Below are 26058 nucleotides of genomic sequence, written 5' to 3'. Positions count from 1 at the left end.
TATGCATACAATAATTTATAATTATAAGAGCTCAAATATTTTACTGTACAGTTTTACGTAGCAGTCGTGACAGTATCTCCTACTGAGGGTTTTATTACCCGCATGGTATGCGTAAAGCCGGCTAGGCGGCGAAGCGTTTTGTCTTGGTTTTGTTGCGGGAACTCGCGGTTGGCGCGCTTTGTGGATTTTGCGCACATTTACATGTTAGTTCGTCGGTGCTTCTTAAGGTATGTTTAACTTGCCAGTAAATTGCTTGAATAAGTGAATACTTATTACTTAGTTCATATTTACTGCTGCTAATCAACGTGGATTCCGCAAAACGGCTGTGAGGAATGTAGACTGTATTTGGTTAATCAGACCGTCCGGTGACCACAGATCGGGTTCTGGCGGGTGTAGAATGAATTGTAGATATAGTTGTGCCTCAGAATGCTGTTTTTCAGAATAAATTTCTTATATTGTTTTAGGAATGAAGTGCCATGTACCAGAAATATCTTGGCACAACCGAGATCCCATCTTAAGCATCGACTTCCAGCCGTCAAATGACAAAAGTAGGAGGCTGGCGACCTGCGGTACGGACACGCATATCTTGGTACGTTTCCGTTTATTTGTCACCCCTTATTTTTTATCTTCTTCACGCGGCGCCAGAAGCAGTGATATCGCTTGGGATAGTTCTGGAGCATTTAGTTTCTTTTTTCCTTCCTGCATGTTACGAGGACCCGCCTTCGTACGTCCGCGACCAGAAATTATTTGGTAACATGAATGGCAGTAAATGCTAATGTCAGTGGTAGTTTTCTAGATGGTATATGGTATATCTGGCCCAGCAATATTCGTTTTATTCGTTTTATAGTGTCATGTATTGACCTCACGTAACGGTTTCGTTTGCTCAAAGGTTGAAACAGTCTGCTATTTTGTTATTAGATCACTTTGTGTTCGTCACTGATGCAGGTTCCCGCTGGTGTTCTGTTAACGTTGGCTGTTCGTTATCGGCCGTGGTGACGTTTATTACTCCTCTTTCCGTCCTGTTTAGATATGGTTTGTAATAGTGCACCACAATGGAGAAACCAGCCTTGAATTTCGTGCAGACTTAAATAGGCACACCAAGACTGTCAACACTGTACGATTCTCGCATAACGGTAAGCAGTACATCTTCGTTCCTCACTTTGGCAACAATTGCTAGCATGACTGGAAGTGTGTAAAGAAGTCTTTCATTTTCACTATGCTGTTTCCTCCTCCTTCAGGCGAATTGCTCGCATCAGGAGATGATGGTGAGTCTATAGCTTTTTATCTGTTATCCATAGAGTTTCTTTATATGGCATCATCTCTGGCTGATGTGTGTTGCAGGCTCTGGAGAGATAGATAGATAGAGCAGGTTGTGAGCCTCCAAAAGGCAAGCTTTCTTAGTGTTATTGCCAGTGCTAGTCTGTGGCAGCTCCTGTAACTAAACAGTTACTCATTGCTACTGCCAAATCTCAAAAGACAAGTTAACCCCGTCACCCCACTGTCTTACTATCTTCACCGTTTTCTTGTTGAGTAAAATGTATTCTCCCGCAACTAATTTCTAACACAATTTATAGGCGTAACCTGCTTCCTGAGGGAAATATTTGCAGTATTTACTGAGGTTGTGCATGCCGCATCAAGTCTCACATATTCAGCTACCAAACCGCCTAAATGCATGCCATTGCAGATGCGAATGTAATAATTTGGAAACAAGTGGAGAAGAGTCGTGGTGTAGAAGAAACTTCTGGTGACCTGTATGATGAATGCATTGAAAACAAGGAGCACTGGATTGCTCACAAAGTACTGAGGTGAGTGAGGCACACCAACAAGGAAGGATATTGCAGTTAAGTTTTCTCACACATTCTTATCTTCAACTATGCCAGGGGCCACATCGATGACGTCTGTGACATCTGCTGGTCTCCCGACAATACCTTGCTTTTATCCGGATCAGTGGACAATTCCGCCATCGTCTGGAATGTTGAAAAAGGTTTGCCTGTCTGCTACCTGTTGAGCAATTCTTTTTTCTTCTAAGGGTATCTGCCACTCTGCTTGCAACAAATATAAACAAAGGCTGTAACAAAAATTGAACTGTTCTCTAAAGCACATTATTTGAGTGAAATCAAATGCGTGGGTATAGAACAGCAGTCCAAAACAAGCAACAAAACTTCAAAGGTAACAGCCAAACTTTTCCAGAAGAAACATCAGCTGGCTAGGTTGTTTTTCATTGTTGATTGAATCAACTGGATGACTGCTGTGGTTAGGAGGACAGAGGTATCTAGGTTTATTAATAGAAAATGGGACTGTTTCACTGTTGTAATGTCGAATTTAATTGTGTAATTTTGTCTAATTTGAGGGTGTATGTACTGTCGACAGCAAAAGCGGTATACAATGCCCAGCCGGGGGCAGAGCTCGCAAAAAAAGCATCCAACATTATCTCCTGACCACAATTGTGTTGAGACAGCTGATAGTATACCCCCGTTACCTGCAGACATATCACTTGGTTCCTTTTTGATGTGTCACACTTCTTTTCAGTGAATTGTACAATGGTGCTGCAGCCCTGCCTAACATGTGGCGCTAGCAATATCTATGTCCACCGAGTGCTTGTTGCTACATCATGTCTCAGTCACACAATGAGAAAAAAAATATATAATGCTGCCCGCGGGACTGTTATCATAGTATAAGTGAAAAGGAGTGCTATTCATCAAACTGGCCTAGCTGACATGCTTGTTGATGAAAAAGGGCCCCAAACTGACTGTCTCACTCCCAGATGCTGCCGCTAGATGTCAGTGCAGTGAAGCTTTTCTGAACCTGCGGTGGAAGCTAGCAAAAACAATTGGAAGATTGGTGGCTTAAAAGCAGAAAAGTGACATAATGTTAGTATTGTAGAAACAAAAATTCAATAAATAGAATGATGGTATACATAACCAATCTAAAACAATAATTAAGATATAGGGTGAAAAATGAGCATGATAGCAACTGCTACCACCCCGTTTCAAAGGGAACACTCCTATATTCCATCCATCCATCTGAGCTGTGCTGGTCACTGGACATCATGTACCACTCTTGCTCACAGTAGTACTCAGTACTGTGAATGGTTAAGTTCATGTAGTTTTATTTCTTCAATAAATAGTTAGAAAAAATGAGAGCTGAAATAATATTAAGAGAGACATGAAGGACATGCTACTCTGTGGTATTAAGTGTGCCGTGCTTGTGTTTTTGTGGGCCACTGCAGTGTAATCTTTTAACATTGTCCACAGCGAAAAAGGTATCCCTGCTGAACGAAAACAAGGGGTTTGTTCAAGGAGTTGCTTGGGACCCAAGGGATTCTTACTTTGCCACCCTCAGCTCAGACAGGTACATGTCCCGCAACTCATTCATTTTTGTTTATTTTACTTGTAGGGTAGGCTAACTTGCGAGTTGTAGTTTAGCAAACAAACATGTCTTTGAAATTGTCAGCATGCATAATATGAGCAAAGGCAAAGGAACTAATCTCCTGTTGAACATTAGCAATATATCGCACGTAAATCAAAATATGTAACATTAATTAACCTTTTGTATCAAAAGACTAAAAGTGCACGTAGATCTTGCAAAAAGGAAATAAATACCGATATTATTTCGCTCAATACAAAATAAAATGTAAAAAAAAAAATAAGAAGCACACATAGTGAAGGTAGCAGAATTTCATACAACTGTAATAAAAACTGCATGAGTAGGAACAGTTGCATAAATATTTCCGTAGTTAGGAACAGAATTAGGAGCTCTTAGTCATAGCCTGCATTAAAAAGAAATGTATAGTGTCTGGAGTAACCAGCAGAGAATGACAAATTGCACTATTTCTTTACTTCTAGGTCATTGCGTGTATTCAAAGTGAGCAACAAGAAAGTTGCCTACAAGGTCCTCAAAGCACTCATCCCACATGAAGGGTTGGGTGACAAGGCAAGCTTTCAGTTTCATTGCTATGATACCTAAGCAAGGGAAAGTCTTAAAAAAAAAAAGCGTAAATTATGGGGCTGAGCGTATGCTTTAGACCACCTGGGGTTGAATTACACAGCCATCACATTGAGGAAACTGTCGGAAACTTGCGGCATGTCAACCAATAGGAGCGGGGCTAATTGACAAGTTTTTGACAATTTTTGTGATGTGATTGTGGCATAATTTCGTCCTTGGAATTCTTTAACATGCACCAACATTGCAGAGCACGCAGGTATTTTTGTATTTTGCTTCCATCGAAATACGGCTGTAGGTGGCTGGGATTGAACGGAGGTCAACTGGTTAGGTAGCTAAATGCCGTAACCACTGAGCCACCACATTGAATAGTAGCAACTCGTGCATTCACAAAACTTTAATCTGCTAATGCATGGAATGAAGGGCTAATTCATTTAGTGCTATGTTTGATATCAACGGCAGTTGGCTTATCGGGAATTGTGGTAGCTGATTAGGGGGGCTCTAAATGCCTTTCATTGGCAACTTATTAAGGTGAAAGCTTTACTGGCATCATGAATGGCTTGAGCAGGAAGCGATACCAAAAGTGTCGTGTGAGTTTATGTAAAAATTAAGACGCAACCATTCCTCGTTTATTGTTCAGTTTGGTCTCATACTACTTCACCTAACATACAGCATCCATCTGCTTGTCAAATTGAAGATTAGTGTCCGATGGCGATGCGAGCTAATGACGTATGTGCCTTTTTGTATATATGTATGCCTTTAATTGTATTGTATACATAGGTGTCCACCAGGAATTTAGACGGATACTGCGCCTTTCTTTTCCCTAAAAAAACCAGACCAACTAAAGACATTTAACACTTTGTCAAACTCTGTGCCAATTTCTTAATCCAAAGCCGCCGAGCAAATCGATGCCAAACCACCTCGCCGAGGTGGCGCAGTGGTCAAAATGCCCGACTACTGTGCTGGAGTACCCGGGTTCAAACCTGACCGCCAGCAGCTGCGTTTCGATAGAGGTGATATGGAGAAGCATCCGTGTGTTGTGCAATGTTAGTACATGTAAAAGAACCCCAGGTGGTTGAAATTTCCGGAGCCCTCCACTTCGATGTCTCTCATAGCCTGAGTCGCTTTGGGACGTTAAACCCCATAATTCAAACCAAACCATTCCAGTTCATGCTTTTACATGTCTTAATAGGTTTAAGCAGTGTTAAACCTAGGCTAATTTTTGTTTTTGCATTGTCGTGTGAAGCTTCAGTAGTCAAGGCTGTATAAGATTTTTGGTTTTAAAAACTTTGTTGAACTCAGTGAACCCGCGCTCACAAGTAAGACGGGGTGTGAAGGAAAGCAGTGGTGTAAAAAAAGGCACTGTTGGAGTTGTCTCTATTCTCCAGTCTGTCTTCCTGTGCTGTAAGGCTCCACAAAATATCATCTGCCCATTAAAACATGCGACCACAAGTTGCGTGGCCAGGGAGATATTGTGCAATCGAAAGAATGCACTTTACGATAATAAATTGACTGGTTAAATGTAGGTTCTAAAGTAGCTGCTAACCTGAAAATGTCTAATAAATGGCCATATCCAAATATGTATTGCTTAAACTAGGCGCAGAGTAAATGCTGTCACAATTGGGTTAAGTCCTGTTATTTGCATAGAAGCTCTCACCACCTTTAAATTAGGCAGTAAACCTGTTTCTGCTTTCAAATGGTTTCCTCTGTATCGTAAATATTCATATCACAAATCACATAATATTCACTTTTGCACCGGAATCCTGGAATTGTACTAATGGTAGTACAGTGGCGAGCACACTTTCATTCAGTATGATGTAGCAGGAAAGAATGGCAAGCCGTTGTCATCGCGTAGGCAATGCTTCTGCATTTGGGACTCCAGCCCATGAGCATTGACCAAAATGGACGTGTTCATTTAATGGATACTACTAAAATACGTTCCTACAGAAGGTGCACTCATGAGTGCTCGGGACTGGACAGACTTATTCTCCTTGTTCGTGTTTTCATTCGTTGATTTTTCTTTATAGGACAAAGCAACTAGGCTCTTTTATGATGACACGCTAAAATCATACTGTCGGCGGTTGGCATTCTCCCCTGATGGTGAACTGTTGGTCACACCCTGTGGTATTATCGAACAAGACAGCGGCCGGGTGGTCAACACAGTCTACATCTTTGCTCGCAGTGACCTCTCCGAGTGAGTTTCGGTTCACTTAAACTTTACAAAGCAGTCCACACTTTACATGTGCATGTGAAATGTGTGAATGTATACTGTAAAAATCTTGTTAATTCGGCCCTCAAGTAACCAAGAAAAATGTTCAGATTATAAAATGGTCCTAACAAACTACCGAAAACTGTTTGCGTCCTGGTAATTTTATCTGGTCAACATATGGAATATGGTTGCCTGACATTTGATATGAAAACTAAGCGGCAGCGGCACAATTTTTCATAGTTTTGTCAAGAGCATGTCGAATTTCTTCAAAATCATAAGCACTTCCGCAGCCGCTTTTCGCTGTGTGACGCTGTAGCAGGGGTGCGTCTTCACAAATGGCTCTATCACGTTTTGAGGACTACTTGCACGACGAAGCATTATCAGACTGCTATAGTTGAGCGTACTCGAAAAGTAGATGAAGTACATGCATGCAAGAGAGAGAAATATGCGTAGGCATCTCTGTAAAATACCGAGCAAGTGCCCTCATCTCGTGAAGAGATAAATGAAGCAAAATATTGGGAGGGGGCCCTTCCTCAATTTCACAGGCATGTTCAAGGTGATGATTAAAGAAAACGGTGGCCACTGAAAGTATGCAGCATAGCTTCCATGGATTTCGCAAAACTGCATTACGAAGACCACTTCGCTGCAACCTTCATCTTTTTTATTGCTGTGAAACCCGTCAAAGCATACCTCGAAACCTGATCCAAAAACAAAGTTAACACATTCGTTCTTCAGCTCGTCCCAGTCATCGGGAACTTGGCGCCAATCTCATCGAGCCAGTTGTGCAGTTCACCGCCCTCAGTCCAACGACTGCGCGTGGCTTTGTGCTTCTAGTCCCGTTCATAGACTTCTGATCCAGCTCAAACTTGCGATACATTCGATGCTCGTTCTTGCCACTCAGCCTGTGCTGTTGGACGACATCTGTCTTCTAGTGCGCGTGTAAGAATGGATAACTGCACTCAAAATGACAACTTACATCGACGCTGTCGAGCAGTAGGGTGCCAGGTTGGTAGTGTGGGCAAGAACGCACTCACGTTGGCTTTGATGCGCTTGTATGCTCGGAGACATTTTAAGAGTAACTTTTCATTTTTTCAGGAGCTGCAATGGGAAAAGTGAGTGGGAAATGTGAGAGATTCACAGAAAAAGGGAATGGTTGCAGACAAGAGGAAGCAATTGCGTGGTATTTAACGGTAGAATGACATGACGCCATCTCAAAATAATACCAAGAACAATGACATGCAATGACAGTGTGCCTGATGGCAGTGACGGGATGGTGTGAATTTAAACGAAGCAAAACTGAAACTTGATTGCAGGGCTTATTCCTGCAATGAAGGGCTTTCGATCATTTACAATTGCATTTACATTTATAATTTCACAAAATTGTGTGTAACTGTACATGTTTATGGTAAAAGTAAACCAATCCAGTCCAATTATTGCGCCTGCCATAGTGCATCGGCTTCAGCTTCGCAGGCAGCACCGTTCCATGCAATTCTAATTTGGGGAGGTCTCTGTACCTTGACGTGGCCTTTCCATCCAAATTAACCTTATGTGAACCCATCCACGTCTGAATTAACGAGTGTCCGACACTATAAAGTTACATGGGCGTCGGCCGCGTACATGTTTCTCATTTGAATAATCTGAACTTCTTAATTAATGAGGGTCGAACCAATGAGATTTGCTCTATTTCAATTTTGTATATTGTATGCTTTTATGGGGAGGCTCTTACTGTCACACTTTGCTCATCAGACTGCATCATAGTTTTGTGGACTCACTGTAATGCTAGTAACTACAGGAGGTAGAGAGGGTACTTTTAATTTGTGCACCTAATGTAATTATGGCAATCCTGGCCTCTGGTTGTTGCAGTTAGTCTGCTAGTTGCTGGAAGACCGAAGTAGGGTTGAAGTGCTTTGTTCAATAGGATGACACTTCTCCCTTACTAAGATACTTTGTTGGGCAAGTTGGTAAACATCCATTGTTAATAAAAACAGCGCGAACAGGAAGACACAAGACAAGATAAAAGGAAGCTACAGGACTAGCGCTGACTCCCAACTCAGCCTCAGCTTTTACTCCAAGGCCCAGACAAAAACAAATGTGACGAAAACGAAGCTTTCGCGTGAAACACCCCTGGGTTCATCTGCTAAACAAAAAAAACTACAACAAGAGAACTGGTTGAAGCATATTTTTTTTTAAGGGACATTAAGCGCGTCAGCACTCTTGCTCTTTCAAGCAAAGAGATTTCTTTTTTGAGTGACTTTTTGTTTAGCAAATGAACCTAGGGGTGTTTCACGTGAAAGCTTTGTTTTCGTCTGGGCCTTGGATTAAAGGCTGAGGCTGAGTTGCGAGTCAGCGCTTGTCCTGTAGCTTCCTTTTATCTTGTCTTGTGTCTCCCTGTTCGCGCTGTTTTTATTAACAATGAACTTCTCCCTTAACTGCAGCGAAGCTCAGAGTATAAAACACCAACATTTTTTAATTATTGGCTGTATCGAACTCACAGATTATCCCGCGTAAAATCCTTTTCAAAGTTTAGGAAAGTTGGGCAGTGTATTGAACCACGTGGCACCCCTACAAATTGGGCTTTCCTAACAGAACTTTTCACTTAGCTTTGCACGTGAAAACAGGCCTTGTGCTCTTGCTTGCAGTGGTAGCACTGCAGAATCATGTTTCGAGGTGGTTGGGTCTACGGTTGAGTGTGATGTTCAGTCCCTAGTTTATTCATTTTTACGGATGTGCGAATGTTGAAATTTTGAAATGTGAATTGACTACGAATACAGAAAAAAAGTGCCATGAGTGAAAAAAAAGAAGGAAATTAAAAAAGAATTGTAATTCTTGTTTGCCTTGTTTATTTCAGAGTGCACTCGGTATTTGTAAACAAAATTAAATTAGAATTGCACAGAAGTGTGTACCCTAGTGAAAAAATTTATTGTCGCTGCCATGTGATGAATCCAACCTAACAAGCACAAGGCCTTGTTCGGCCACTTGCCTGGAATTCTTTGCTGCCAGTAGCATTGCCGAAACTTGCTGCACCTAATTTTAATCAGCTAGTATTGTGTATAAAGGTATTGGTAACAGAATTAGACATCTTATAAGTATGTGTTGCGGGCTTGAAAGAACTGTTCGTTACTGTTTTGACGCGATGCAAGTTACGCTGACATCTTGCCACCACTGCCTTGGCAGCATGTTGAGGACAGCACGTCACTGCAAAAACTACGTAACTAGCAATGTATTCTTGGTTCTAGGCTACAGATAAGCCTACATTGTGCTGTTTTTTACACTTCAAATTATCGATATATCAAGCCATTTTCTAATCTCCTTTAAGTTCGATCTAGCTGTGTTTGACTATAATTTCTCAGATGTTTTCTACTACACTGTGTTCACAAAATGTTTGTGTCAATATTTCTTTAACTTGGTCAGCATACAAATGGCACTTTTGTCCAAACTTTGCCTATTAGTATATATATCTCATCAAGGAGGGGGATTGGAATATTCAGTATATAGAGATCGCTTGTGCATATATTTTTGTTGTTGTTGAACTGACAACAGTTGTATGCAGCAAAACTCCTCATGATTTGAAAACAGTAGTAATATAAGCTGTGAATGAAGCTAATCATATATCAATGGCACACGGCTGAGTCACTGTTAGTTATAGTTCCATTTGATACTGGCTGTTCAAAGTGAAATTACCACCTCAGCGGCACATTGTAATACTTCAAAAAATATATCTTGCAGGCCAGCTTACTACTTGCCCATTGGTGAAAAACCAAGCTCAGTGATACGCTTCTGCCCGCTTTTCTTCAAGCTGCGGACATCGGCTACAGACGACGGCAAGAAACATTGTTGTGATTTCATTTATTGTGGAGTGGCAGCAGGCTGCAGAAATAATCTTATCTTGACTTGCGCTACCATACACCTGGTTCATACCAGATTAAGTTGTTTTCTAGTTTAGTGAGCACAGCGAGTTTCATGTGACCTAATATGATTTTTACAGATGGCAGTAACAATTTTAAAGCATAAAATATTTTTGAAGCTACCTTACAACACTTACCTGTATAAGAACTTTGCTGAACCTTTATTCTAAAACCATCAAAACATTTTCAGCCATCTGCAAAAACAGCCTGCAGTCAGGCCTGCAGTGAAAACATTCTATCTTCACTTTTCTTGATGGATTGTATACTGCGATGGCTCCAGTTAACTGAAGCGTCATTGAATTGTTTAAGACCTAGTAGCGTAATCGTCTTGTGCCATATACCATTGCTTTGCTAATGCAAACTTTGCTTTGGTTTACAGATCAGGCCAGCATAGAAGACATTGAAGAGCCCGTGGTCAGGTAACATAGCTTGGCTTGTCTCTCCCTGCACTGTGCTATCTCTCTTCGCCTTTTGCCTATCATTTTTTGACAGTTGTCTCTTTCTTTTTTCCTTCCAGCTTACCGTACAGGATGGTGTTTGCTGTGGCCACACAGAAGTCCATTTTGTTGTATGATACTCAGCATGGCGCCCCTTTTGCTCACGTCTCCAACATTCATTACGCCAGGCTCAGCGATCTGACTTGGTATGCCAGGCTCCTATGAAGCACACTGTTTTTTAGCTTGCATGCGTGAGGGTGGAAAGGCTAGTAAACAACACTTGGATGAGTGTTGCGTGAATGATGATTGAACGGTGACTGAAAGTTATTGTGTTAGGCACAAATCAATTTGTGGATTTTGATCCTGTATGCTTACATTATTCATGTGAAGCGACATACTGTAAAATAACTAGGGTTGTGAATATATTAATTTCGAATAGTTTTCAAATGGTATTTGCTGTTTGATTCGATTTTCCCCGCACTTTCATTATTCGATACTCCTAAACGTTTTGAAAGTACGCATTTTCAAGTTCATTTGAACTGGCGGTGAATGCCAGAAGCAGTACAGTGAACTCTCGTTTATTTTCCCTTTAAGGGACCAGGAAAAAGGCTAGAATTAACCAAAAGCTTGAATTATTGAATACGCCTGTAAAAAAAAGGTCTCCAAAACCGTTTGCAACGCAGTAATTTTATCTAATGAACACCTGTGGGATAAGGCTTTCTTCATTTGAAATTAAACCCAGGTGAGAATGACTTCTGCATACTGGAAGCAGCATATGGATGCATGCATGCATGCGAGGAATATGTGCATAGGAATTAGAGCAGCGTGACGCCATCCCAAAATAAAAATAAAATGACTGACGTGCCAAGGAGCGTCGGAATTGGCGCGACTGGCCGACACGCGTGCTTGGTTGCTGCTGCGGTTTGTCGTGAAGTTAAAGAAAGCGAAACCGAACGATCTAACTGAGATATATTTCGGAAATAGGCAGCTTTTGATTATTGTCGTGGCTGCCGTAGTGCACACTTCGATGATGGTGGTCTGCACGGTTCACACCTTGACGCAATCTCCCATCTGAATTAGCCGGAGCAGTGTCACCCATTGTTCAAATTAACAAGCATCCGGCACCATAGACCACGCTTGTTCAAGCTTCCCAATTAAAGAGGGGTCGAAATAACAGGATTTTACTGTATTTTGCACTTATTGCATGAGTTAACTTAGTTCTTTCAAATAGAAGTGACTGCCAGCTGGCAGCAAAAACCTGTGAGTGATAATGTGCTGACAGCCCTTGAGAATCTCTGCTGTGCGGCCGCTATGCGCTGACGAGTCGGGAAATGAAGTGCAACACTATGCAGCACATTAGTAAGGCCCTTTTTTAACCTACATCAGCTACACCAGTTTAGTAAAACTCCAATACCGCCAATGGATTTTCGCTACACTATTGTAGCTAGTGTAGGTTAAAAAAAATGGCCCTAGTATGTCTAGTCACAGTGCTCTAGATGACTGGCTAGCAGCGGTCCTCTCATTTTAGATCACTATACATGTGTGCATGAAGGCAGCCTGGCTTGTAGAGAGTTGCGGATGGGGTGTGGTTGCGGCCTGCGGGCTGCTGCAGTTGTTTTGCGCTGAACGCTTTTGGCATTTTCAATTTTTTGTCAGTTAGTACCTAGAAGCTGTACACCTTAGAGGGGTCATGACAACAATTGTACTAGAATGTAAACTGTTTATTGCATCTTATTCCCGATGTTCCAAGCAACTTAACCTCAAATTTTCAGCTTCATCGGAGCTGCAGATATCTTTAAATTTAGTGTTTTAGTTTCTTCGTGAGCAATTTGCTGATCTGCCAACCGGCGTAGCTTGTGTTGACATAAACTGACGTTGCGTCATCTGCTGCATAGTCCATGCATGACCAGCGTCAATCGCGGTTACGTGAAGCTGATGTGGCAGACCAAACAGCAGTCATGCCACTAACTGCGGTTACCGCAAAAGATGAGCTTTTCAATTTCTGTTAGCGCTTTTAACCGAAGCAACAGCAACGTCTGTGTGCGGGATTCAGGATCACGTCGGTGTCCGAGTACAAAAGGCACATCAGCTGGCCCGCTCGAACAACGTAGACACTGTACACTGAAACACGCCTCAAAAGAAACACATAAAATATGCGCAGAGTGCCATCCGACGGTGCTTTTGCACAACCTTGAAGTACCACCCAACAGCGGTGCGGCACAGTATACCGAGGTACCCAACACCCTGTCCAGTCTTAGCAGCATCGTTTGCACTGCTCCTTGTCAAGCCCAAGCCTAGTCGCATCGAAAGTAGACAATAAGCTCAGGAGGCTTACAGCACCAGATGCTGCAAGCTTATAGCAACGGTGCTGCCCGCAAGCGTGGTGGACCACTGCGCTCTGGCAGTCTGTTTCTCCTAATCGTCGCTAGGCCTGCATTGCTTCGCATCGGAGCCACAGCAGATGGCACTTTGTAATAGATCAGCGAGGCATTTTACGAAAAGATCCACTCGATCATGAAACTTCCTCTCAACCCCATTGTTTTGTAGTGAAGGAAATTATTTTTGGTGACGGCTTAGCAGCAGAGCTAGCATGCAAGAACATAGACACCGCACTGGCGGAAGCTGCTATGCGGCTGTGAGCAAAAACTACCATCATATGGGTCAGCATTCCTCAAAAATGCATTCATTCCTGAAATTTCTTTTTTCCGGGGACTAATATTATTACGAGAAAAACAAATTTTAGCATGCTTTTCTGACACAGGCACAAGGGATGTGCTGCATCGCTGACGCAGAATGCTTGTGGAAGGCGCGAAGGGCACGGCCGGCGCGGCGGTGTTTATGGTGGGGGGGGCAGTGCTGCCATGGGCGATGTTGCCATTGGCTGTGCTATCATGGGCATGAGAGAGAGAGACAGAGCAATCTTTATTTTTGTCTGATAGGGCTCAAAGAATTGGTTTTGGTTCAAAGTGGCTTTCAGAGCATCTGCGAAGTATGTTTAGGAGATTAAGACACACACATCAGACTTATATACTGGCTTTTGTTTCAGGTCTCCTGACGGCAGGATCTTGGCTGCATCATCAACCGATGGCTATTGCTCTTTGATTACATTTGCTGATAAGGAACTTGGTGAAGTTTACGATGGTCCCTTTCCATTCAAGGATATTGTTGAAAATGTCAGGTATGTATACTGCGTCGTACGCTTTTTCTAGCGCTTTTTATTGAGTGTTCTTTGCTGCATGTTTCATTATTATTTTTTTTTTACTATTTGTAACCTACTCAGTCTAATAAGACATGCTTTGTAGTGCAATTTCTTTGTAGTTTGCACAACTACTAAACCACATGAAGGAGCAGCTGCTATGCTGCCACGTATTAGATATGTGTCATTGCTGTGGAAGTACAGTAAAAGCTCATTAATTTGAACTTGCAGGAGACTGTAAAATTGTTTGAATTAAGTGGAGTTTGAATTAACGAGGGGGCGGTAAAAAAAGTGGCCATCTCATCCCACTGCTAGGGCCAAAGCCAAAACAGCCATATCTGGTATCGTTATCGCGGAATACGCATTACTATACATTTGCGGTGGGCGATTGCGGGTATCAAAATCATGTGAGTCCAAAAATCAAAGGAAATAAAAATAGCCAATCAGTTTACGCGCCTGGAACTAATGAGAAATGTACCCGCATGAGTGTCAAGCTGAATGATGAAACATGACACATTTATGCTTTGGAAACAGGTTTATTAACAATTGAATGTCGATTGAAGCATATCAAAATAAAAAATAATCAGTGGTTTGCATCTGCTTGCGCTTTCTTTGCCTCGACTCATTGTCTGCAACTTACCCAATATCTCCAGCGCAGCATCTGAATTCTTATATGTGGAGAAATAGCGCACAGCCATATCGAGTGCCGATGCTGCTTCACAATGCGCTCGAGAGTGGCAACGAATCGTCCTCTTTGTCGGAGTCGCCGATGCTGTCAGACGTGCTCGCCTTGCGCGAGTCATGCTGCTGACTGCATGCAGCCTCGGTAATCTCAGCGTCACTTAAAGGCCCCTATGTCTCCACGCTGTTGTCTACGTCCACAAAGGACGCAGACAAGGATGTCTCGAAGTCAATACCCTCCAATAAAACAGCTTAGGCAGGGTCCAGATTTGACGGAGTCATTACCATGGACCACTTGAATATCAGTCTGCTGTGTTGCAGGCTTCTGTGGTTTTACTGACGCCGCACTTGCGGAAACAGTTTGCAATGGTGTCTGCCTTGATGGCTTTCCACGATGTTGCCAGCATGTGGTAAACTCCGAGCAGGTTGACATCGTACGGCTTCCCACCTTTCTTGCACGCAAGAATCTTGAGATATTTAGTAATCCTGAAGTCCGCAGGCTGCACTACAGCAGTTGTGTTTTTTGGCAAAAATGCCAGATTGATCGCCTTCAATCCATTGACGTCACGAAGTGCCAAACAGTTGTTGATGAAGAAAAGAACATTCCTTTTCTATGCCTCGGGAGAAAGAGAAAACTTTATTTGTCAGTGATTTAGGTTGTCTTGGTCTCGGGTTGCACTCAGCTGCTCTAGGTGGCCGGCAGTTTAAGTCTGTCAGCGACCTTTTGCGCTCTTGCCGAGGCTTGGGACTGGACGTCCGGGTCCCAGCTGGCGAGAACAGCTTCCCATTGTTCCAACCAGGGAGATGGTCCTAGATCTGCCGGAGGCGGATCCTCCACACAGTCCCAGATTATATGGTCTAAGGTGGCCGGCTCGCCGCGCAGTTGGCAGTACAAATTTACTATGGCGGGAAAGATTTTGGCATACGTCCAGGGGTTTGGCTGCGACTTCATTTGTAGCCGCCATGTGGTAGCCTGCTCTCGGCTGAGCGAAGCGTGCGGAGGAGGCAGGCTCGCTCTCAGCTTCTTTTAGTACCTAAGTGGTAATGGCCTGACACGTATCCAGTGCCTCACCCCGTCGGGCACCCGCGTCAGACATCCCCTCACCAGCTCGGCTGACAAAACCTCGAGAATATTGGTGAGTGGCCTCGTTTCCCGGGACTCCCGAGTGAGCTGGGACCCATACGAGATCCACTACGTTCCTATTTTTTGGCAACACGCTTAGAACTTTGAATGCAGTGGTGGAGATGCGACCCCTGGCGAAGTTGCGAAGGGCCGTTTTGGAATCACTGAGAATGGTGCTGGTTCCATCCATTTTGAACAATTCCTAAGGCTATTGCGGCCTTTTCTGCCTCTTGTACTCAGCCCATGACCACCGTAGCTGCTACCCTGCAGGAGATGCTCACCGCGCTCACAGCAAAAGCGTCCTTTCCTGTAACATTATATTTTTCCGCATCAACGTACATGGCACTGTCATCCCCTTGATACTTTTTGCCTAACATATTTGCCGTGGCCCTCGTCCGACTTTCATGACGATCCGCTTGCATTTTCTTGGGGAGTGGATTGACCCGAATGTGTTCCCGCATCTCTACCGGCAAGATCACCTGGTTTGAAGGGTCCTTGAAGGTAGGGGGTGGCATACACGAGTCGACTGAGAACTAAAGCCTGAATGAGCTTCTCCCATACCTTGTTGCCTAGTCGCCACGCACTTAATTAGCCGTATGGTCTGCTGGGTCGAGGTCGGCAACTTTTCCAGCGTTACCTTGTTGCGTCTGTTGGGTTGTATAAACATCCCAAGCACTCGTATCGCCTCTAGGATTTCGTTTCCCTGGATTTCTAGCTGTATCTTGTTCGGCTTTGTTTTGCAAGCCCTTCCGTTATTACGGATGACCAACAGTTCCGACTTCTGTAGGGAGCATTCCAGTCCTGCCCAACGGTCGTGGGCGTCTATGTCTGCCGCCTCTTGTAGGGCTTCCTCGATTTGCCCGTCTGATCCCTGACTCGTCCAAATCGTTACATCATCAGCGTATGGGGTGTGTCTAATACTTTTTATGGCATCATGCTTTTTAGGGAGTGTGATCAGCGCGGCATTGAATAAAAAAGGGAATAACATCAACCCCTGCGGCGTGCCTCTGTTTCCCAGCGGTACGCGTTCTCACTTGAGTTCCCCTATGGTAAGCTCCGCAGTCCTGTTGGACAAAAAGTCTCTTATATACTCATAGGTATGTTGCCCTACGCTTAGTTCCGAGAGGTTAGACAGTATAGTCTCGTGGGAGACGTTATCGAACGCTTTCTTCAAATCCAACCCCATGTGGCCCACATACCGTGGCCGTTCCCCAGGTCTATAATTTCTCTAGAGAGTTGAAGCATTAGTCCGGCGTGGACAGATATGGCCTAAATCCGAACTTTCTGTCTAGTGTGCGCAGCCAGTCCGTGAAGATTGCTCGCGTCATCCACGACTTTTTGTTCCAAATGTACTCAACAGGGAGAGTCTTCAGGCCTTTAAAGCAACGAGGCTTCGCTGCTTTGCCTATCACTAGCAAGCAGCACCGTTCCGTGCTCGTCACATTTATGCACACCAGCACGGTAACTGTTTCTTGCTTCACTTCCCGCCTGAGCACATATCGCCTTTATAACTCAGTCTTGTTTGGTAGCAACTTAAAATAAAGCGCGGTTTCATCAGCATTGAAGACTTCACTGAGTGAGTAATCAGAAAGATACTCCTTTATTCACCCAAGATCCAATTTTCACAGGTTTCTTTGTCGACTGCGGCTGCCTCTCCACAGACATTCGTCAGCCTGTGACCGACCTTGAAACGAGATAACCAGCCTTTCGATGCGTTAGAGTCACTGATGCCCATTTGGCCAGCAAAGTACACTGCCTTTGCAGCAATTATGTAATTATGGTTCAACATAATGGTATACAGTCGAACCTGGTTATATCGAACCCGGATATATCGAATTTTGGTTATATTGAACTCACGAAATATCCTCTTGAAAATCCCATGTAAAAGTATAGGAAAGCCGCGTCATATATCGAACTACATTTCACCAGTCGTTCGATATATCGAACTCAGCACCACGCACTGGAAAGTGTGCCTTCCCCAAAGACGATCGCATTACCCTTGGCCGTTTGCCGCGTGACGTTTTCAAGCCACACGCGGAAGGAATGAGAGGGGACAGTTCGGCGACGGCTGGTCTGGGCAGCGCCGCGCCCATTTCCCAAAGGCGCGCGCATCTCATCTGCAGTTGTCGTTTCCCGCACGCCAACACATGACGTTTGCAAGCCATGTGCGTGGGTGTGCCCATTCTTTTGCTGAGCTATCTCTCTCCTTCAGCACGCGCAACGCATGCGCCAAGCCAGCTCAGCCCGTTTTCAGACAGACGTCGGACGCTTTAGCGTGTGTTGCGAACCCCCTGCACGCGGCGGCTGACGTGGCTCTCTCTCTTTTTTTTGCGAGAGTCATTCATTTTTATCGGTGTGCTGTACGCGCGGCGTAGCGTAAGATATGGCGGCTGCAGACGTTAAGAAGCGACAGGGCTTTTTTTTTGGCGGGAGTCGTTTATCCTTGCATGTATGAATCGGCGAAAGCACGCGGTCAGCTGCTGCGATCATGACGCCCGCCCCAAGCGCGGTGCGATAAATCGAACCAGGCTTGCGCAATCAAGCCTTCACGGGCACTCTGCCAAGTTCGCTTCCCCGCCACCGCAGGAGCTATCAAGAGATAAACGCGCCCCGACGTTATCGCTGTGCAGCATCTTGGCACGCTGCCAAGAAATGAGCTGTGGATGAGACGACCGAAACGGAGTGACGCGTGCCATCGACATGCAAGCGAAAACGCTCGCGATTTCTGGATTTCTGCCTCCGCGACACAGAAACCTTGTTTTGAGCTGCCGCGTTGGCTCGAGAGGCGAGAGGGACGCAGTTCCAACAAGTTTGAAAATTTTCGCTCTGTCACTGCCACTCGTCGCTGAGATCGCTCAGTCGCTTGCATGTGAGCGAGCTGGCCTTGACGCTTTTTTTTTTTTTTTTCAAATTCTCGGGTGCAAAAGTGGAGGGTGGGTTCATTATGTGAGTGGGTTGATTACGCGACAAGTATGGTATCGTTTTTTCGCATCGTAAGTACCGTCACAAGCCGATTTCTGTATATCGAATTATCGATATATCGAACTATTTCGCGATCCCCTTCGAGTTCGATATATCCGGGTTCAACTGTATTCCTGCTGCGAACATCCTCTATGTAATGACAGCAGTCTCCATCTCAGGGTAAGCCGACGTCCGTAGTCTTCTGCGAGGGTTCAATCACCTTTTGGTTGGCACCGATGATAGAGTCCTTGTTCTTGATCTAGGTAGACAACATGCTTTTTTTGATGGCATACTTCTCGGCAATTGCTGCCTTTGTTAAGAGACCACGTTCGGCCGCCTGCAATATTTCCACTTTTGTCTCTAAATCCTTTGCCGAGTACTTTCCATGGCTCGCCATGACTGGCACAGTCGATCAGTCGTCACCGGCGAGGCACCTAACCAACGAGCAAGCTCATGCGACATGCAGCAACAAGATACTATTCATGGTGGTGCGTCCCACCGATCACAGCCGCCACAGCGCAACGAAGCACTGCAACGGCTTGCGCCGGAGCATTGGTGGCGGCCGCGCGTCAGCGAAAGCCTGCTATGGCATGCGCCGGAGGCTCCAGTCACAAAATTTACGTCTCGCCTTGTGTATGCCAAAATGCACACGTCTTTCTCATCGTTCTGCATATTTAAAGAAAAAGAATTAATGCATTGTACTCGTTACAAGGCGACTCCTGTTTATGAGAAGAAATGTCAGCCATTGGCTCCTAGTTCCAATTAACCGATGTAGATGCTGGCATGCTTGAATTATCGGGAGCTTTGGCCCATTGATATACATAGGGCTTTGCAAGGAATCGCACATCAGTTCGAATTAAGCGATTTTGAATTAACGAGCTTTTACTGTATTACTCCAAACGGCTTGCTGAGCGAAGATTAAGGGAAAAAGAGATGTTGAAATGCACTTGGAAGTCGCTATGCCCAAGATCTATAATAATACTGATGCCTTGAGCTATCAACTACAGTAAAACTTCTAATTGGGACTGCTAGTAATACCTGAATTAGGCGAGTCTTAAAATTATGTGCCAAAATTTCAACATCGCGAAAAAAAAAACAGCCACCAACTGCAAATGGTGCAGGGCATGTCTCGTGCGGCATGCTGCAAATTTTTACAGTGACTGGGTTCTAGGGGGACCACCAGTACCTTAACCACAGGGCCTGTGCACTGACTGAGTAGTTAGGGGGTTTTGCTACTCAAATCCTTCCTTGGAACATTCATCTTGCGAGCATCTTATATGTGCAGAGGAGTATTGCAGCTTGTTCACCCCAGATAAATCTTTTCTTTAATTCCTATCCCTGCACTTCAAAGGAATCATAATGCCAGTTTTTGTTATCTGTGTAGATTTAAGTGAAGGGTCAGATAAAGTGAAAAGAACTTAGTGTATAGCATAGTACTAGTTTGTATTTGCTCATGATATAATAGTTTGTGTTGTGCCTGCCGGGGTAGCGCAGTAGTTATGGTGCTGTGCCCTAGGATGCGCCGCCTTTAAATGGAGTCGAAAAGCAAGGCGCCCATATGCTGTGCAATGTCAGTACACGTTAAAGAACCCCAGGTGGTCGAAATTTCCAGAGTCCTCCACTGCGGCGTCTCTCACAGCCTAAGTTGCTTTGGGATTTAAACTCCACAAACCACCACAATAGTTTGTGTTGTACTATACCTGTATGATACTGGGTTATTGTTGAACGTCAGTGCGATCACTATTTTGAAAAGCACACACCGCCTTACACCCACCGCTCGGGTGCCACACAAAGTATGGCTCCCAAGTGCCACACAAAGTATGTAAATTTTACAGTGGGATGCATTATTCTCCACATACCTTATGTCAGAATTAAAGGTGGCTGCCAAAATCAGGACCAGGGAACCTCTTCCTGCCTTCAAAGCTGTGTGGCTGCCTCTAGCAAAAAGTGGCAAACCAGCTAGCTAGCAATGTAGTTGATCCCAGGTACATTGAACTATTGCTTGTATTGAACAGTCAGAACATCATCCCCTTGGAAATCCGATGCTACAGTCATGCATCGTTAATATGACCCCTTTATTAATTTAGACAATATTCAAGAACCCAAATATTTTCAGTGTATTTACACCTCGTTATTATGGAAACTTGCTCTCTGAACAGTGGACAGGGTGAAAGTGCAGAGAACCCATCGAGGCCCATGTGTTTTTGTCATGTTAATGAGGACAGTGATAAGAGCAAAATGTCTACTAACACAACTTGATGTTTTATTTCCTGCATTTAAATTGCAGGACGCCGGAGGAATGCAACAGAAAAGGGCATGATGACTCTCCTTGGTTGGGTTAATTATTTTAGTATATATAGGCTACTGGTAACAGCAATAGACCCAGTATTTGCAGGCCAAGCTGTGTTCAGTGTGCACTGCTCTGTTTTTTTTTTTCCCGGCGATCACTTCCATCCTTCACATTTTTCTCTACTAAAACCTAGAAACTCCTTATGTTTGGCCATAGATGGCAAGAAGTAAGTTGAGCTGTAAGAGAAACATAAACCCAACATTAAGCCAGCCATCGCAACCGCGCAGTGCACACAGCTTGGCCTGTGCATAGGAGAAAACGAAACAGTGCTAATTGCACGACGTTTCTTTTTCGTGCCCCCGATTTTCAACAGTGTTTAGGCCCATCAAAAGGCCTGCAGTATAATGAAATCAATACATAACGGGTAAGCGGACTACATATCATTGCTAGTGCTGCGTTTAGAGCTACGTTACGCAGCTAATGCGGATAATGCGTATTAGGCCTTGCAGTAGACAGTTAGTGGCTAGTTTCAAACACGTCGCTGCACTTTGCAAATGGTGCACGGTCAGAACGTCGGCAGGTGCGATACTGCAAGAAGCGTGTCCCTGGCGCGGGTGCAGTGTAGTCTTGCTTTTGTATTACAGATAATCTTATCTACTACCATTTTTTATATATATTGAATTATTGATATATATATATAGAACTATTGCGCGATCTCTCAAGTTCATTATATCTGGGATTGACTGTGCGCCAAAGCCAAAAACTACAAAACAGAAAAATACCCTGGATATATGATGTCATAAGGCCAACTAATAAATTTTTTTTTCTTTTTTTTTCTTTTTTAGTGTCTCTTTGCGCAGATGTCATTCTGCACTCGTTCACAAACTCTCAAAATTCACCAGCAGCTGTAGGGTGAAGTTTTAGCCACAGTTTTTGCTAACACTGGCCATGGGATTCTTGCTGATACAGGGGGCAAAAACTGACTGCATATTGAATTGTTTATTTGTTCCATTCACATGTACACGAAACGGGCCTCGGACGAAAAGCTGCAGAGGTGGCTTGAAAGGTGCCCGAGGTCCAGTAAAAGCCGAGCACAACCAAAGAAAAGTACAGAAAGATAAAAATATTTGCGCTCATGAAGCAAGCAAATTATAATAATGAGGACAGTAGTTAATGGTCAACAACTGTCTAACAGCATGCCAGCAGCATGGCTTTAAATTTAACGAAAAGTGAGTACTCATGATAATACTCACCTAGGTAAAAAACAAAGACTGAGCAGCACTGGTGAGATATAACTTAAAGTTCTTAATGAGGCGGTAAAGATATTTGGGTTGTTAATGGTATGAGCATAGAGTGTGTACGCTAAAATAAAATGAAGGCTGTAGTTGCCATATAACCTCCTTGTTCGAGGAACGTCCAATATTTGTTTGCTTATGGTGTGGAAGCGTTTTTGATAAGGCTCAAGGCCAACGAGAATCTTTGTGGTGATAATCTCAGGCATACAGCAAGCAATACTCAAACATGGCATGCATACGAAGAATCCTATGCTGCGGAAATTAACTTTACTCTGGCCAGTCTAACACGCACCAGTGATTAGTTGAATTGTCTTCTTTTGGAGACTGAGTATGATGTTTAGATTTGTTTTGGATGTTTTGCTCTAAACGAGGTAACAGTAGTTTGTGTACGTTGTGAACAAGAAGCTTATGTTTTGAGGAAAATTCATTCCGAAGTCTCGAGGGGAATATGCGAAAGGTTGCATTCCTTTTAAGGGGTGCTGTAAATTTATTCTGGTTCTGAAGTTTCTCATAATTGGCCTATCTACAGGCTAAGAACAAATATTACAATTTCACCGAATAACACTGACCACGCCTTTTGCTTGACCCAACTAAACAGATTTATAACTAGGAGGAGGAGTATAGGAGTTTTGTGGAACTATGTAATAATTATTTTGTATATCTGTGAACTAGTATTTATGGCAATTTTCTTGAAGAAGTGGAGAAGTGTGAAAAGTACTGCATCTTTCCTATCCTATACACTAATTTGCAATTTACGCAGAGTTTGCAAGGCAGTACTGTGGCTGTCAGTGCACATTAAAGAACCACAGCCAGTCCATTATAGTATTGCCCGAGTCACTCTTCGACATTAAACCCTATAAACTAAGCTGACTAAACGAAAGGTTTTTTTTCTAGGGGAAAGAAAAGCAATGTCTGCTTTGGTCTTCAGTTGACACCTACATGAAGCGGACATACAAACTTGCTAGGCTTTGAACCTTCAGATCAGTGGCACTAAAAAGAAAAAGAAAATGAGTGTTGCACAGCTGTTTTTGGCTGCAGCCTGGGTGATTGCTATTATTGGCAAAACAATTTCGAAAGTATTAAAGGTCCACGGAAACGGCCCCCAAGAAACCACTGATAAACGTGTTCAGTGTGTAGAACACATCCTTTTGAGCATTAACGCAAAGTATAACTCCTTGGAACAAAGCCAGCGATTTATTATTAATTTTTAAAAACAGCGTTTTTTGAAATTCGCGGGCAGAGGGAATGTCGCTTGGCGGTGTCGCATGGAACTATTTCCTAATCCCGTGACGTCACGGGTCGGTTGACTGGCAAGGCTTGCTAGAAGCTGCCATTCGCTGCGTTCACTGCAACCATGACGTCACGAACACACTTCCGGTAGCTGCGAAAGTCGTCTGCTCGTGCGCTGCTCGAACTCTGTGCGGGCTGTTACAGCTCGCCGCCCTTATCGGTTAGGTGGCCATTGCCCATTAAGTGCAACAACCGAAGCGACGCAGGGATCGGCAGAACGAAGCTGCATTTACAAATATCTTATTTATATAACGTGGTTTCAGGAGTATCGGAGTGTCATCCGACGAGGAGTCAACAGCACGGTCAAGCACCGCACGATGGCAGCACCTCCTTGACCGCCGTAAACATCGCCGCTGTGGCCCCTCCTCCTGCATACCGTTCGCGAACGACACGGCGGATCGTTAGCACCGATGTCCGAAATAAAGCGTGCTAAAATTTGTTGGCGTCTGGAATATTGAGCCGAATATCAAGTATGAAGCCCTCGTGAGGATCACTGACCAGCAGCAAATTGCTGGTAAGAGCGATAGTCGTGATACAAGCTAGTTTCTGCTCAAGCCAGCTGCCGCTGGTGCATTTAGGCTGATCCGATCTGCTCGTACTAGCTCTGCGATTAATGCGTCGGCAGAGTTAATCCTTATTTTACTATGGCAGGATAGGAATCACTATAAGGCAGTTTCATAAGTAGACGATTTACGACAGCGTTGATCATGTTCCAAAGCGTCGAACGCCACGGCTTCGAAGCGAAACAATAGGCCTAGCGACGACTAGGGACGGTCACGCACGGCGCCGGCGTTCGCCGCGCTCGCACGTTCCACCCCCGCGGTAATTGTGTAACGTACCTCAGCCTGCTCGCGGCATCCCGTGCTGCAAGCGTTGCAAACTCGTGTACTTTCATAGCTAAGGCCGCATATTTTTTGGCGTTCTGCTCAGCAACAAGCCGTTCAAACGATACTGTAGGCACGACAAGGCTTCAGTACGCAGTCGCTGCGCTGTCGGCCGTAATCGAAGACGTCGGGCGGCACCATAATCTATACATCGATCTTTAAACGTGATACAGTGGGCAAAGGAATAACTTTGTGAAGCAGACCCGCTCGTACGTTTCGCGCACTCGGGCGCCGACGAGTAGCTTCCGTCAACAGACGCCGTCATAACCTCGGTTAACAACGCAAACCGAGGTCGTCAAGCTCTGTTTGCGGTAACCGCGGTTAGTGGTGCAACCATGGTTTGGTCCGCCATGTAACATAGGATAACCACGGGTTCGCGGTTACACTAACCGTCGCTGCGCGAACTGGCGAACTCCTCAGGCGTGTGCAAGCGAGGACGGGTTGGCGCGAGTACGCCAGCGAGCGAGCGCGCGGCAACCGGAAGTTCGTCGAAGTGACGTATGTTTGGGCGGAGCTTTGAACTTGCTTGTACTCTTTGTTTTTTTATGGCTCCCTTTGGCGTACGAGTTGAGAGGAAAAATTGGAAGGGTCATTTTTAATCGCCGATATCTCTGGTGTTGCAGAAGCTAGATCAAAATTTTTGCGGGAGAATGATGGGTGGTTCAATAACTATCAGTGTTATGGCGTTGTTTACCCTTCTTTGTGACCCCTTTCAGTGGACCTTTAAGTGAAGGTGGCACTAGGACAAATGAAAAGCTGGAGTAACTGCTTTTGCATTTAAAGCGGTCAAATGAGTATGCTGCATACAATATAAGCAATGCCAGTTCTAAGATATCATGCAGCAATGTTTTAGGCTTAAAATGCACTCCTAAACTAATCCCACTCTCACCTTTAATTACAGTGACTCTCCATCTGGGTCCAAGAGCAACTCTCCATCAGAAACGAAAAGTAATACGACGAAGAAGCGGGAGAATAACATATTTAAGTGCGGCAAAAAGAAAAGGAATATCCTGAAAGCTACAGGAGCTGGAAAACTTGGTGCCAGTCCATCCGGCAGCAAAGTGAAAAATGAAGTTATTGTCATTGATGATGATGAAAATGGATTGGCTGACAAAGCAACCCCAGAACAATTCCACGGGAACGGCGATACAGAGCTACAAGGCCAGAAATGCAATGGGGCATGTAACACTGAACGAAGTGTTACAGTTTCCGAAAGACCAGAGACATGCAAGACTCAAAGTAGCCACACTGGTAGTGAAACACAGATGCGTGTCGAAGATGGACCGGTGGATACAACTCCTCAGTTCTTACGTGCCTTAGACCTAAAAGTGGGCGGTCCTAGCAAGAAACAGTCAAGCAAAGTTCCGCAGTGTGACAAAGTTCTCGAAGCGAAAAGTGAAATGAAGTGTGAGGATGTACACAGTCTTGCAAGCAGTCAGGATCATGAAATGGTAGTGTGCGACAAGGAGGAAGACCAAAAGTCAGCAACATCAAGTAATGTAAACCTAGAGCCCGGCAAGCAAACTGACCGTCCAAAGAAGGCACCTAAAAGGGTTCAGTTGGTTACACTGAGTACAAAAGTTGTAACCAAGTAGCTTGCTATCTAAAGTGAAATTGCAAATGGAAGCTGAATATGGGAAAGGTAATCTGCAGAAACGTTATTAGCATCAAGTGAAGAGAACCCATTCCCAAATCACTTTCATTTGCAATCTCTTGTACATGACTCTGTAACTTAAAATTTTAGCAACATCATGTAGTATGCCACTTATTGGTTCGCATTTTAAGCAGTCATTGCAATTTTCTTGTAATAAAATGTGCATTTTGAACATTTGATAAGATTTTGGC

The 26058-nt window shown here is 44.2% G+C and overlaps 1 protein-coding gene across 1 annotated transcript; it reads left to right on the top strand.

Annotated features, from left to right (window-relative positions):
* The first annotated feature begins 73 nt into the window (after positions 1–73).
* Positions 74–26049, top strand: Caf1-105 (chromatin assembly factor 1, p105 subunit). Its single transcript, XM_084595687.1, has 14 exons — positions 74–227; positions 465–589; positions 1028–1133; positions 1239–1265; positions 1685–1805; positions 1881–1984; positions 3255–3351; positions 3846–3933; positions 5970–6136; positions 9878–9972; positions 10436–10475; positions 10574–10699; positions 13540–13671; positions 25115–26049. The coding sequence occupies exons 2-14, from the start codon at positions 467–469 to the stop codon at positions 25806–25808; spliced, it is 1920 nt and encodes a 639-aa protein (XP_084451813.1). The 5' UTR covers positions 74–227; positions 465–466; the 3' UTR covers positions 25809–26049.
* Positions 26050–26058: the final 9 nt, after the last annotated feature.

Source organism: Amblyomma maculatum, chromosome 1, assembly GCF_055883805.1.
Source record: "Amblyomma maculatum isolate TAMU_Amacu chromosome 1, ASM5588380v1, whole genome shotgun sequence".
Classification (NCBI taxonomy): Eukaryota; Metazoa; Arthropoda; class Arachnida; order Ixodida; family Ixodidae; genus Amblyomma; species Amblyomma maculatum.
This window is presented reverse-complemented; position numbering and strand designations above follow the sequence as displayed.

Bases quoted from the DNA above. Each gene is read 5' to 3' on its own strand.
- Caf1-105 (XM_084595687.1), top strand. From the start codon at position 467: ATGAAGTGCCATGTACCAGAAATATCTTGGCACAACCGAGATCCCATC. The intron at 3,934-5,969 runs GCAAGCTTTCAG...TTTTCTTTATAG, and splicing joins ATGAAGGGTTGGGTGACAAG to GACAAAGCAACTAGGCTCTT. The intron at 9,973-10,435 runs GCAAGAAACATT...TTTGGTTTACAG, and splicing joins GACATCGGCTACAGACGACG to ATCAGGCCAGCATAGAAGAC.